Genomic DNA, 14,225 nt, shown 5'->3' on the forward strand with positions numbered 1-14,225 from the left:
GAGCAATTCACCTACAGGTCATAGTCAGATGCAGCCTTGCCTCATAAGGGTCCAAGACATCATGAAACACCCTGTTGGCCTTTCAACAGCCCACAGTAGTGTTCGGGGAAAAGGGAGTTATTAATATTACCCCTTTCTGAGCCACAAACTGCAGGATCATTCAAAGAGTGAAGACCTGAAAGCATCAGTTTGACTGAGCTTCCTGCTTGTTCTTCAGAAGCAGCAAGTGATCATTGCCTTCGCTAGGCAGCACAAAGCCAGAGCTAAGCACCTCTCCAGGAACCTTATCTCTGCACACCAGATGTAGTCCTCAGTTTGTGCTGTTAGTTGTTGCCCAAATCTATGCAAACACAAGATGAGGGACTAACTGCAGGATTCGCTCCAGCCAGAGACTGCAGGCTGTCTGCTGTCACTTCTCTTTTCATCTGTTTGTATTTCAAGGCAGACAAAGAAGTCATTTTAGAAGACTCCAACGAAAAGTTGTACAGTTCCTGTCTCTTCTCCACCACCGAGGTACCTTCCTTGTTACATTGTTTTCCTCCCCCTGCATCTGCTGTCTTCAGCAATCACTTACTCTGACCTTGGGAGACCTTTCAGAACTATGGATACAGCAGACCAGACAGGAAAGCTGCTCTCTTCGCCATGAAAAAAAACAGTTCTTACATTTGCAGAACACAGTTAATATGAATCTGAAGCAAGAAGTATGCTACAATCCTCCAAACCAGACATGCTGTTGCTTTTGTGGCCTGTACTTTAACCCCACTGCTTTTAAGCATCTTCAAAATAAGCAGACGTTACAAAAATGTACTGGAAACTTCCAGAATGAAGAACTAAATGAAAACACATCATGAAAAGTCACCAACTCTCTATGTATCTTCTTGATGAAGTAGATTATGAGTGCATTTAGTTGTTTGCACGTGGCACAAAAGTCAAATGATAGTAAGCAATAATTACGGATACTGCCTTCACGCTCTAATCCACTAACCCCAGCCCCCAACCCTCCCAAAAAAACATCAGGATAAGACTTTGCTGAATGCCTCTAGCATGACATTAAACAGCTACACATTTTCTACTTCAATTCTATCTTTCCCCCAGCTTTAGAAAAAAAAAAAAAAAAGCTCAGTTGGAAGGGACCTACAAAGATCATCCATGCCAACTGCCTGACCTCTTCAGGGCTACCCAAAACTTAAAGCATATTATTGAGGGCATCATCCAAAAACCTCTTGAACGCTTACAGGAATTACGCCTCTCTAGGAAGCCTGTTCCAGTGTTTGACCACTCTCATGGCAAAGAAATTTTGCTTCATATTCATCCTGACCAGCAGCTCCCTGTCCACCTCCACTCCTCAGAGAACTGCAGAGAGCAATGAGGTCTCCTCTGAGCCTCCTTTTATGCAGACTAGAGGACCCAAATGTCCTCAGAGGTCATGCCTTCTGACCCTATTACCAGCTTTGTTGCCCTCCTCTGCACGCTTTCAAGGACCTTAACATCTTTTTTAGATTGTGGAGCCCAGAAGCACACACACTGTTTATGGTGAGGCCATGCCACTGTTAAACACAGCAAAAAAAAATAATCTTTTTTCCCAATCCTTGGCTAAAATTGGTCACATGATTTATGTTCTCATACAATCATTGCTGCTAGTTGTTCACCATTTCTCAATGAAATCTCTGAAGATGACTATGCTATCCCACCACCCACATGACAGGGGTGTTTTAACAAAATCATTCTGTTTTACTAGAAGCTGAGCCACATCCACACAGCCAGGATCCTTCCTTCCTCACCATCCCCCACTAGAAAACTGTAGGCACAGAAGTACACACATCCCCTCTCCAGCCACTTTCTGCTGGATTGCATTGGGTCATGCAATTCTTCCTCTTTTCCAGAAGTAGCTTCAACACTAGCGACCGTTTAGATTGAAGAGTTGCACATGTGAAAGAATGAAAATAGACACCAACTCTTCCATGTTCTCGCAGGGCAAGAAGGAAGCATTGCAAAAATCTAAAGGGAATGTACTTTGTACTTTAGTGTACTTCCTGATATTGGCACAAACAAGGCAATTTCAACAGGTCCTGGCTGCTAGGAAAGAACATACAATGGAATTGATCAGAGCCTGCAGTGGCCTGAACACTGCTTCTTCACCTGGCAGCTTCTTGATGAGACTGGACAGAAATTTTCTTAAGAAAACAGGACACAGGGTAGTCACCAGTATTCCATTTTTACAGGTAAGCAATGAAAGGTGTAATGATTTTGGCAAAGGTGCATGGAAGCAGTCTGAAAGGTACCAGAGACATGTAGCTTCTCAGATTCTCCTGGAAAGATTTTACTTTGCAGCTGCAGTCATGGGCTAGATGCAGAGGAGCAAAGCTCTCATCTTAGGAGCCATGGAAGTTGCACGTACCTCCTCTAGGATCCTGAAAACCTGACTCCAGCCCCTGTTAAGTTCCCTACACAGAAGCTCAGGCAATCTATGGTGGGGAGCTTCACTTTTATTTAAATAAAATAGCTGGGGATAAGGTCTCCTGGCTGTAGCTTTGCAACGTTCAACACAAAATTACCTTAACTCCAAATACTTCTGCAATACAAATACAAAAAAAGTCTTCCACATCATTTCACCAGAGAGCCCACTGGAAATCCAGATGGAAATTATGTCCTGGCAGTGACAGAGGTTAAATCCCTGAGAAGGCTTGTCAGAAACAAAGACTTAAGCTACCAGATCTACAAATATTCTTATGCATATTCCTTTCCACGCTTAACTTCAAGTTACACCTGCTGCTCAGAAAGAAAAAACCAGGTTTGATCTGTTTGTTGCTCACAAGATGTGACCCATATTATCTACTACACTTTTTCCTTTGTCCATAAAATTCCAGCAACAACTGCAATGTACTTGCCTGAGAGAAAAATTTCAACCACTGAAAAGAACAAAAATGTAACACACCACAAAGCAGAACAGCTAACAGAAGACCATTTAAAAAATCAGCTGAGCTGACATTTTAAACCCATTAATGTGAACATACAAGGCAACAAAACAAGGACATGTTATGCCAACAGTAGCACTACAGCAAAGTGTCTTCAAACAAATGACTCTGCTTTATTCAGTTTAGCTATACATTTTGCATTCCATTCTAAGGATACATGAACATCACAGATATTTAAAGTTCGGACAGTAACTTTGTGACCTACCAACAGAAAGGTAAGAACACATGAAATTACATTTCACTGAAGCACTAGATGTAGACTTTTATATTTGAACCACAAATGCCAGATGATTCCCTAATGTCCAAGTGCTCTTTGGGGGTAGAATTACTAATTATCAGTATAATGCCAGCCTCGAGCAGGGTCTTCAGCTTCACCAAATCATACTCATGGCCATGGATTTTTTTTTTAAAAGATAGTTTCCCACAACTTTAAGTTAAGGGTCTAGAGAGAAGCAATAAAAAAAATGTAGTAACACAAATGCAAGGTGGTTTCATAATTGCTTCTGAAGTGTGATGCACTTCCAAGTTTTCTTATTCACAACCTTCATCCATTCAGTGTCTGCAAAACCTGACATTGCCACTTCAATGTCAGTCACTTCATAGTCCAGGATAGAAATTTAAAGACATGTTTTATCCAGTTAACAGGCAAGACAATCCTTAGCCTGCTGGCTCTTCATCCATTCTGTTTGCAAAGAGACCTGCTCTTTCATTTCTTGCTGAATAAAACATCCAAACATGACATGACTTGTTAGTCCACAGCCAGGAAGGGGCTTCTAACACCCTTTCACCTGAAGGAAAGAATATTTTTGTGGTTATTAAAAGTGTTCTGAGAAGATGGAAGAGTCAAACAGCTAAGCTCTTACCAAAGAATAGAAATCTGTTCATTTCCAGGATCCTACAATACAGCTAACTAAATGCTAATTTGCCAAAACATAAAAAAACCAGATGTTTCTCTTAACAGAAATATTTAGCAAAGCCTACTCTGTTTCATGCCACCAGCCTCGACGGATAGCTGTGTACTTCCCAACCCATTTTTAACTCTTTTTAAATACTCAAATGCCTTTTTTTTTTTTTTACCAAAAGACTTATCAGACTGAATAGACAGATCAAGCAAAGACAACATGCACTTCAGCAGCGAGAGGAAAAAGAATTGTCTGGGGGACAAGATTCCTGAAAGCAAAGGATGCTTTGACACTACCGGGTCGTGTTCTCATTTCCCGTATGGCCTCACCTGACATTGCAAAGCATAAGAAGATTCTGGACCGCTGGAAGAGTGGAATTCTCATTCTGTCCTGTCACAAGGTGCCTGTCCAGCACAACATGTACAGCATCTGGCTTGCTGGCTACATACAAGAGGAGAAAAACAACAAGCATTATGTTAGTGGACACTACTTCAGTTTCAGTATTTCATCTCATAGAACTCTAATGCACAAGACCAGGATTTCCTGGGTGACAGATGTCTGAACTATAACCCCAACAAAGTCAACCTCAAGCCCCCAGTCCTGAATTTCAGAGGACTTTCTAGTGGTAAGACAGCAACACTGGTCCCTTAATTCAATTAACACCAGATGGGTAAATAGCATATATCAAGAGATTTTCCTAACACAAGCCTTAGAGAAAACTTTAAGTTCTAATTGCCTTGTATAAACTCTTCTTATGCAAGACATCAAAGCTGTAATCATGATGCTACAGAGAACCTTCAGGAAAACACTTTATGGTCAATTATAATTCTGATGTGTTAATTGTTCAGTACTCCAAGTAGTACTTTTAGGTTACTTCATTCCAGACAGAACCCTTATTTTGTCAGTAATAACCAATTCACTTTCTCCTCCGCCCCCCCAGCCTCTTACTGACCTAAGTACAGCAAAGTGCCTTCAAACCACACATGCTTCTTCTTCTGCTTAATTTGTCAACGCCTCTTCAGCCAAACACACAACATAACATGTACCACTGAAACACCAACTTTTAAACTGGCAGTACTGAACCAGTTATGCAGAAAGAGGTAGCAGCAGCTCATTCAAAAAGCATAAAGATGCCATTTAAGCACACACAGTCTGATGGCAGCACGGACAGAAGAGGATTAAGCAAAGAGTACACAGCACTTTGATAAGTGTGGCATTTCTTTTTTCTTGTCAGTGGAAAAATAGATATGCAGCATTAGGATCCCGGTTCTGTTTCCCACCTACACCACATATGTAATATCTAATCTAGCCACTTCAAATTGTATCAGTTCAATGGCTGGCATTATTCTGTTAAATAAAGGCTGACTTAAATACCATAGACATCTCATTAACTTTAAGTGCAGACTCAAAAAAACTAGCAAAATAGGGGACTAAACAGCTGCAAACCAAATAATGGTTGTAAATGCTGTAAATGGTTCTGTTCTTTAATTCTCCCCATAGCTCTTCGGTACTGAAAGAGAGCAGCTTGTAAAGGGAAATTACATGTTTCCCTGCACATCCAGAAATACTCCAGAGAAAGAAGTGACATGTTTAAATGGATCTTTCCTCTCACACAGTACAGAGCTTTGTGTTTTGCAGTTTGAAAGGCAAACTTCTACATTTTTACTACTAATAAAATTACTAGTAATGAAAAAAACCTACAAAACCAGATTCACCATCAAGTATTTTATTCAAAGCTAGAGGACAACTGATCAGAATAACCAGAAGTATTCAGTATACTGCCTCTGGCTTTCAATAATAAGCCAGATTTGCTTAGAAGAGCCAGAACCTACGACTTAACCTCTCCCACCACAGCACATGCTCCCTGCTGCGTAGCCAGGAAGCAGCTGCAGCACATGACCTTCATGCAGACATCTCCCTGCAGGTATGGGCTGTGTAGCTGCAGATCAGTGGAAACTCTCCTGCAGACACACTCCCCTGTAGCATGTGTTCTGTCTTCGCAGGAGGATAAGCTACCTCACGCTTACCATAGGTTAAAAAAGTTTGTACGGACAGCCACATAGATAATGTGCTCTACTGTACTGCCCTACTTATCCACATGCAGTATTTCATAGCACTTATTCATCTTTTCAAATCCACTAGGGTATTCAGTTATATCTGTGAAATGAGAATGCAAGATTAAATATCACATCCAAGTCCTGTTCACCTGTGTAAAATGGGTATACAGACATTAATTTCCAGCATGTGGCCATGAAATGAAGTGCTGGACAATGGGGGGTGACGTACCGCTAAATGTAGCTCCAGAATCTTTCACAAAGTCTTCCACAATAATGGATAAACTGGCAAAATTAGGCTGCCTTATTAGTTCATACACAGAGGGCTGAAAAAGATCAAAAAGAAATAATTCTTGCTTTTATAGAAAATAAGCCAGGCAAAACTGTCATTTTTTCCTGTTTCCACTACCATCCTCCCAGCTGTACATAGAAAATGCAACAGAAACAAAGCAGAAAACTAGATGACCACAGACAGCTTCTACAGACTTTCTATAGGGAGCACACTGAAGATTCCCACATGAGAAAAAGAAAGTGACAACTCATTTTTTGCAGATCAGCTGAAGGGTTCCTGAATTCAAGCCAAAGAGATCTGCACGGTATACATTTGCTATTTAAACACTTATTTAACTAGAATAGCTAAGCAACATCTCTAAGATGTCATATCTATGATTCTCTCTCCCCCCTCAGTTGTGAAGCTTTCCAAGAACTAACACAGCATCATACTTTGCAATTGCATTTTTTAAATTCCACTTGATCCAATTTCCAAACTACTAGTTTGAGCTGCTTTAAAATACTCTGAGCTAGAAAGTATAAGGTGATATAAGATACTGGCCGCCATAGGAATTGAATTCAATGTTATTACCATTATAGGAAAAGAAAACACCTTGCACCCACAGAACAGACAGAATTGCAAACTAATTTAAAAAAAAGATCTTGAAATACTGCTGCAGAGCTGTAATGCATCATCCCACACAGCAAGTCCGCTGGAGTACACTAGATCTTGATATCAGGAAGCATTCAATTTTTATCTCAAAATTAGTGTCCCAAATAAGAAGCTATTGCAGCTGGATATTCTCAGCATTGAGTTTGCTTACTTAACCATACCAACTGCTTTAAAGCAGAAACAAAAATATATCCGTTCCATATTCTGAAGGCACTTTGAGGTATTAGTAAAGAGAAAGCATCCCAACAGAGTCAAGGAAAAACACTGAGAACTCCTGCATCATCATACAGTGACACCAGAAACAAGTCAAGACCTTGGTATAAGTGTTAGGAAACCTTCTTTCCCAGTAGCAGACAAGCCTGATCTTCAGGTCATCAAGGTCTAGAGGTGCTGATATTCAAACATTCAGTCCTCAAACCCAAGACGTGTTTACTGTCAACTAAAACCTAATCTTGCAGCACTGATCATTTACCTTGAAGCCATGCATGTACCAATTTTGCAACACCACTAGCCAATATTTCTAGTACAAGTGGTTTTCAGGAAGCTACCCTGTGGATAAGCCATTCAAAACAGGATAGAAGAACATGTATCTGCACTGAGTGTGGTATAGATCAGATATTTAACTAGGTAGAGGGTGCAGGCCTGGGCACTGAACAGCATGCATGCAATTAACTTCATAAAAGCACAAGACCTGCTTAGGTGTTGAACACTGAAATGTACATTTGGAACATTTAGAGTGTCACTTGTGGAGTCCAAATAACATTACTCCATTACTGGGAGCTGAATATGAGACACAACTTAAATGAAGAGAAGAAAAATTAGAATTATTTGGTTGACATTTTATACAGAAAGAAAAATGTTGAATTTGAGTTTCCAGACCAACTATAGCTAGCCCACATCATGCCTCTTATTTAAGAAACTTCATCATAGACTGTAATACCAAGTACAAGCACATCAGGACACTATGATAGGTTTTGAGTCCCATAAACTTAATTTATTTGGGTGTAAATTTTCAACTCTAGAAGTAATACTATATAGGCTTGCATTACCGTGGTGCACAGGTGTAATTGCCCTATAAGCGGTCTGTAAGGTCAGAGATAAGGCAGTACAGTAGATAAAGCATCAGCATCTGCATACTTTGTACAAACTAGCTTTTAACTCAGAAACAGCTAAACACCTTCTTCCTCAACCCCTGAAACTTTCTCTACCTGTTAAAACAAACGAGCACCTTGAGAAATAAAGTCTACCTCCAGCATCTGTGTAACAGAAAAAAAATTCTTAAGAGCTCTCAGCTATTAAACCAAAGAGCTGCAGCAGCCATTTCCAGCATCCTATAGACTCAAGTTTATGGAACAGTGGGAAGGAAAACATGTGACAACTGAAGTGAGACAATCCCTTTTTGCATGGTATTGGGACCCCTTGCCAATGATAACTCTCCACACCTTGAACGTAAACTAAGCATACCAAGCTGGTAACTTACATGTGTAGGAAGTGCTAGGATAAGACCAGAAACATTGGCACCATCACCTCAAGTCACAGACCCCTGGACAGGTAGAGAGCCTCATAACAGAAAAAGACCCCACACAAGTCAGATGAAAGCTCAACCTACCCCTGTTAGACTGTATCCCTGAAAAACCCAGGATTTATCCTCATTGGTGGCACAACACAATGCTGCAACACCATGTCCAACCGCACAGATAGGCTCTAGAGACAAAAAAAATCAAAGCATATTTGAGAAGTTGTGAACATCTGCAAATAGCCAAAAGCCTTGATCTACTGGGGCCTTAATGACTACTCTGATACATCCCACATCTCACCCTGAACCTTCAGCCCTACTGACTTGGAGAGAGCAATTTCTGCATCATTGAGGAGAGAACCTTCTTCTTACAAACACATTCCAAAGCTACTGTTATTATTTTTATAATTTGCACAAAGATAGTACTTTTTAAGAGAAGATACATTTTTCTAAAATAGCTGTTCCAGTTTGGTATGCTGCAACACTCTACAACTACTATGTAAATAATTCCCCTGAACAAGTCATTGCAAGGTAACAGTCTTGCAACAATAGCAAGGTAGGATGGATTACTTGATTTAATAAAATATCTAACGATGTTCACTTACTTTCCTCAGTGCTGAAATGCTGCAGTATTTTAGCCAGGTACCCACTGTTTGCAAGGTCAGTCACAGCCCCTGGACAGTTTGGAATCAGCAATGCATGGTATCTAGCACCTAGTAAAAGGGAACAAAAACTAACTGTAATACAAATTTAGAAATTGACCATAAATCCATTTCAGATTTGACAAACTTAGGACATCATCACATAAGTCACTCAAACTTCAAAAACTGGAAGAACTAAGGAAACAAGATCCCTGTGGAACAGAGAAAAAGAGGTGGCTCTTCAAACAGAGAACACAAGTTTTTAATGAGACATTCTTACCTACGTGAAGCTTAAAAGCACTGTCTGCTACATTCTACTTTAGGAAAACGTTTACTTCAAAAATTAATAATATGTAATACACTATAGAATAGTTAAGAGGGAATTACCAATGTAAGATCAGTAAAAATAAACTGTACTTGCCACAGCTTCCTCTTAAAACACAAGGTTTTATGCCTTTTGTATATCCTCTAAAGACCTAACATGAAGAAGCATATTTCCCTCATAAATAGAAACGAGGCACCAGCCAACAGCGAAGACCTTACCATCAATTGACTCCAGCTTGGCAGGGTTTGCATACGACTTCATACGAAAGTCCTGTATCCAGCGCATGTTGCTCTCATTCACATCCACAAAATCAATTGACTTCCCCTAGTGGAAACACGGTTCAAAGACTGTGGTTAGTATCACTGCAGACTTCTGCTACATTTCTTAACAGATAAACATGCAGGATTTTGAGAGACTTCAGTTCTCAAAAACCTTAAGTTTTCAAGTTTTTCCATTGAAGTGATTCTCAAATACTCATCTGGCCGCTCATTGTTAAGAGCGGATACTGAACAGAGAAGTTCAGAACCATACTACGGCATGCTCACATTCAGGTTCAATATTAAGAAACCAGCAGTAAAAGGAAGCATATCTTAATCTGTAAGTGAATAAAGCGTCTTAAAGAAAATAAATTAGTGTACTTCTCCCTTGTCAGTTAAGGTATCAATTGGTTTCTGTCTGAAATCACAACTGCCCATTTTTACTTACCCCAGGAGTGGCGACTTGCAGGTTAAAAGCAGAGCTGGCCAGCGTAAAGCAGTGAAGGAAGGACTGGGCTGACACACCTGGAAAACAGGAGCCCAGCGATTTAAGGAAAGCACATCTGTGTTCTAGCATCCACGACACCAGCACGCTTCCCCTAGCAAGGCGCAAAGACTTGGGTTTCCCTGCTCATCCTAAAAGCCCTCCAGAATTTCAGAGAGGGATTTTAAGACAAAAGCACAGCCTTCTACGGGGAGAAATAAGGATGCGAGCACCGCGTCCCTGCGGGTTGGGGCGCAACAAGGAGGGGAAGGAGGGCAGAAGGGAAGGCGCTCGTTTCCCCCAGGCGTGCCTGGGAAGCCCAGGGAGGGGAGAGGGGGGTGCGCAGCCCCCGGACGAAGAGGAGGAGGGGGGGGCCCGGCGGCCTCTCACCGGCAGCGGCAGCGCTGGCGACGATGAGGCAGGTGGGCTTGCCGAGCCGCTCCGACATGGCGGAGCCGGGCGGCGGGGGCGGCGGCCGTCTCCTCATGCGGCCCGGCCGCGCATGCGCAGGGGGGAGAAGAAGGGGGAGCGGCCGTGAGGGGAGCGGCCATGAGCGGCCCGCGGCGCCTTTTAAACCCTCCCGCCCGCCGCCCCCGCACCCTGCGGTGGACGCCCCCTGTATTTCCCCTCGTAGTCAGCGCTGTGTTGGCTTTAGTGCTTCTTCTCATCGGGTTTTGTGTGGAAGTTGGGCTTTCCGTGCTAGTTTTATACCCCCCTCCCAATAGATACTGACTGAAGGCATGTGCTGGCCACCCCACGCTGGAGAAGGGGAAGGCGGCGTCAGCGTGTTGGAAATGAAAAAGCAAATGTTAATGTTGCAATGTCAGCAAATGTTCAGTGCCCAGCTGAGAGGCCGTGGCCGGCTGAGGTGCTGGGTTCCCCACCTTGCTCCGACTTCTGAAATCCCTCCTCAGCAGGCTGAGTACCGAAAGCTTCCCCGTGAAGCCCCATGAACATGGGTTTCTGACACAGGAGATAAGAAGGAACTAAATAAAGCCATCCAAACCTTCCTGAAAGTGTCCTTCCCAACCTTCATCTCTGTTTCAGATCAAATTAGTTGTGTTTACTCTTGATTTTTAATGAGTAATATTATTCCTCAAGAAAAACATTCGTTTATTGCAGATGTCATTGCTTTTGGCTCTATGGGTCACTGGAAGAATTGTGATTTTTTTGCCAGCCTTGTTTAGTTTCTGGATCTGCATTTTTCATCTCTGTGGTAATTTAATAGGTTTACGTCTTGATGTTTGCTAGAGCGCTATAAAGAAACAACGCAATTACAAAATGGTAGGTATAAAATGAAGACAGTACAATTCTGCCATTATTTTTTTGTTTATTTATTTGAAGAGACCTGATACCCAGCCAGATTTCCTAAAGGAAATAAAGATCATGCCATCCTACTGTCTGCTTGTCCGTCTGTCCAATCACCTGCCCGTCGGTCTCCTTTCCTCTCTAAAAGCGCGTTCTGAAACGGCAGACTGGTTAATTGCAGAGACACCTGGATGCTCTTCTCTCTTTGCTCCAGCTTAGCTACCAGAACAAGATTAAAACCAAGCAAAACTCAAAGGGTACCTTGCACTATTCGGTTTAACCACCTTGTGAGGGGAGGTTGGTGACACTCCAGCAGCCTTAGCCTTTATGGCACTGAGCATTAGATTTATGCTCCTTATTCCTTACTTGTGAGTCCATTTCAGTTTATTTTCTAAATCCAAGAGCAGAAAGCAACTGCTGTCTCAAATCCTGCTCCATCAGCTCTTAGCATCCTCCCTAGACTGTCCAAAATACAAAGCATTGGAGGACTTGACAATGATTGAAAGTGAAGACATAGAGAAAGAAAAAAATGCATGTGAGAGAGCCCCAGTTCCTAGGAAATTAAACTATATAGTGATGTCTTAATACTTGGTCACTGCTCAGTAGGTGCCAGCATCTCAGCTTTACCAGAGCACATGCTGGTAGGTTATGTAAATGCTCTTCTGTTGATTTCTCTTCCAGCAAGCACTGGATGAACTTTGCAGTCTCTCTGTCTGCTTATTTTGGGAGGGTAACAAGCATGAGTAGTAACTAGCACTGCAGTAGGATAACAAGGACAATAAAAATTATTTGCTACCTCATGCAGACTGTTCAGTTTGGTAGAGCCTGGATGTTTCAGTTAAGTTAGCTGAGTGCTTCCTCTTTGAACCTGGTCTGGTAAAACATAACCACAGTGTTTCTTGTTTATAGTGCAGTGACTTGGAATCACACCATTTTGTTTGGCTAAATGAGGGATAGAATTGAAAGGAGTGGGGAAAAGCAGTGTATAGCTTAAGATAATTGTAACCATTTCCTCTGCTTTTCATGCTTTTTAAATTTCTGTTAACATGTGCAGAGAAAAATGTGGAGGAAAACGAGGAAGGATGGATGGGGGATATCTAAGACACGTCTGTGTTCAGACGTGCCTTGCATTCCATAGGGCATCTGCAAATAAGCCACATCACAGCCGTGCCCACCTGCTGGGACACTCAGGACTGAGCAAGAACATTTCTGGGAAACGCTTTCGCTCACTGTACATTCGCCAATGATGTTGCTGCCTTCCTTGGCAGTCATAAGCCATTTTTGTTTGAAGGAGGCACAACAGAAAGATGCCTAGACCATCCTCCCTCCTCTCCCTCAAGCAAGCGGCTCCGTTTCATGTCCAAGGAGGACGGTTTGTGCAGGCACCTCCACTGATTCCAAACTACTGGGAAACCTTCCGTGTTGGAGCATCACCTGCTGTCACGCCATCCCTGCTGCCTTCCCTGTCACAGCTGCACACCCTCTTCTGCTAAGAGGAGATGGGCTGGCCTTCGCTGGCCAGAGGATGCATTTCCCCAGCCTAGGGACTGAAGAGGAGCCTCAGCTCCTTTGCAGTGATGATCTCATGCAGTACGTGTAGGGCAGGGCAGGTTTCCACCCCTGCCCAGACAGCTCTGCACTTCCTCACTGTCCCAATATATGTGATGCTTTACACATCCTAGCTGGAGGGCCAGGAATCCACCCATCCCAGGTCCTCAGAGTCAGGACTCAGACAAGAATTTATTTACGCTTCTGCTTTTATGAACATTAAGACAAGCTAAAAACCTGAGCCCTCATCTGTGTTTCTGCAGCAAGAATCACAGGCAATTAAAGCTTTGGCAACTAAAGGCTGCCCTTTTCTCCTGGCCCCAAGGGGTTTACAATGAGGGATTTTGTCTTCCCAGCTCTTGCGGGATTCACTTCCAAAAGCCTGCAGATATCTGCAGAGCCCCTGTTTGGAGCTAGCATGTAGCATGATGGCCGCTATTCGCAGTGATGTGTACTGCCAAACCTCCTCCCCTCTCGTCAGACATGGACACCAGCCAGATGCTCGTTTTACTCCTCATGAGGATGGGCAATCCCAGGCCAACTTAAAAACAAAACCAAGCAAATCAAAGAGTTTATTTGGTGGGGAGAGCGTTTCATACTGCAGCAAAGGCTGGAGACCAGCCTGCAGAATGGGGATCATTGGAATCAGGAGGTGTTTCCTGGGTGGCTCTGAAGAAGTCATTTAGCTGTTCTACACCTCATCTCTCTCTGGGAATAATAAAATAATCTTTCTTTGCCTACCTTCCTTGGGTAGGCTGGCATTGATTCGGAGCAAGGACTGCCCTGCATTATGGTTCATACTGGGATCTCTAATCCTAGCAAATATTCAGCCTGCAGGAAACATGGTCACAGCTGAGGAGTGAGAGGAAGGATAGCCATTTTCACTCACACCACATACACAAAGATGCTCACATGAGGAATTATTCAATATATCTATATGTATATATAGATATCTATATATAGTTTATTTCTCACAATCCTGGTAAGAGTTACAGGTGTATTGGGAATCATTTACAGTTTCACAGCATATGGAGTGGCCATACAGCTTCTGATGTGAGTAACATACAGTGTGTAGAGAGCACACGTTTCCAACCCATCCACCCACCATTCATACAATGGGTTTTCAAAGCTAATACTAGATTCAGCTACGTAGAAAGCCTGGAAAATGTTAGGGTACAGCGTTGGGTGTCATACAACACTGTCAGTCACAATGGGACAAGCTAAACTACTTTAATTTTCAATCTAGTATTTCTAGTCTACCTGCATTATTGC

At 42.5% G+C, this 14,225-nt stretch overlaps 1 protein-coding gene across 1 annotated transcript; it reads right to left on the reverse strand.

The window, feature by feature from the left end:
- Positions 1–3,064: 3,064 nt before the first annotated feature.
- GATD1 (glutamine amidotransferase class 1 domain containing 1) lies at positions 3,065–10,643 on the reverse strand. Its single transcript, XM_048065163.2, has 8 exons — positions 10,488–10,643; positions 10,062–10,138; positions 9,575–9,680; positions 8,996–9,103; positions 8,484–8,578; positions 6,164–6,257; positions 4,207–4,318; positions 3,065–3,763 (listed from the first exon to the last, which is right to left on the reverse strand). The coding sequence occupies exons 1-8, from the start codon at positions 10,582–10,584 to the stop codon at positions 3,760–3,762; spliced, it is 693 nt and encodes a 230-aa protein (XP_047921120.1). The 5' UTR covers positions 10,585–10,643; the 3' UTR covers positions 3,065–3,759.
- Positions 10,644–14,225: the final 3,582 nt, after the last annotated feature.

Source organism: Anser cygnoides, chromosome 5 (assembly GCF_040182565.1).
Source record: "Anser cygnoides isolate HZ-2024a breed goose chromosome 5, Taihu_goose_T2T_genome, whole genome shotgun sequence".
NCBI classification, from domain to species: domain Eukaryota; kingdom Metazoa; phylum Chordata; class Aves; order Anseriformes; family Anatidae; genus Anser; species Anser cygnoides.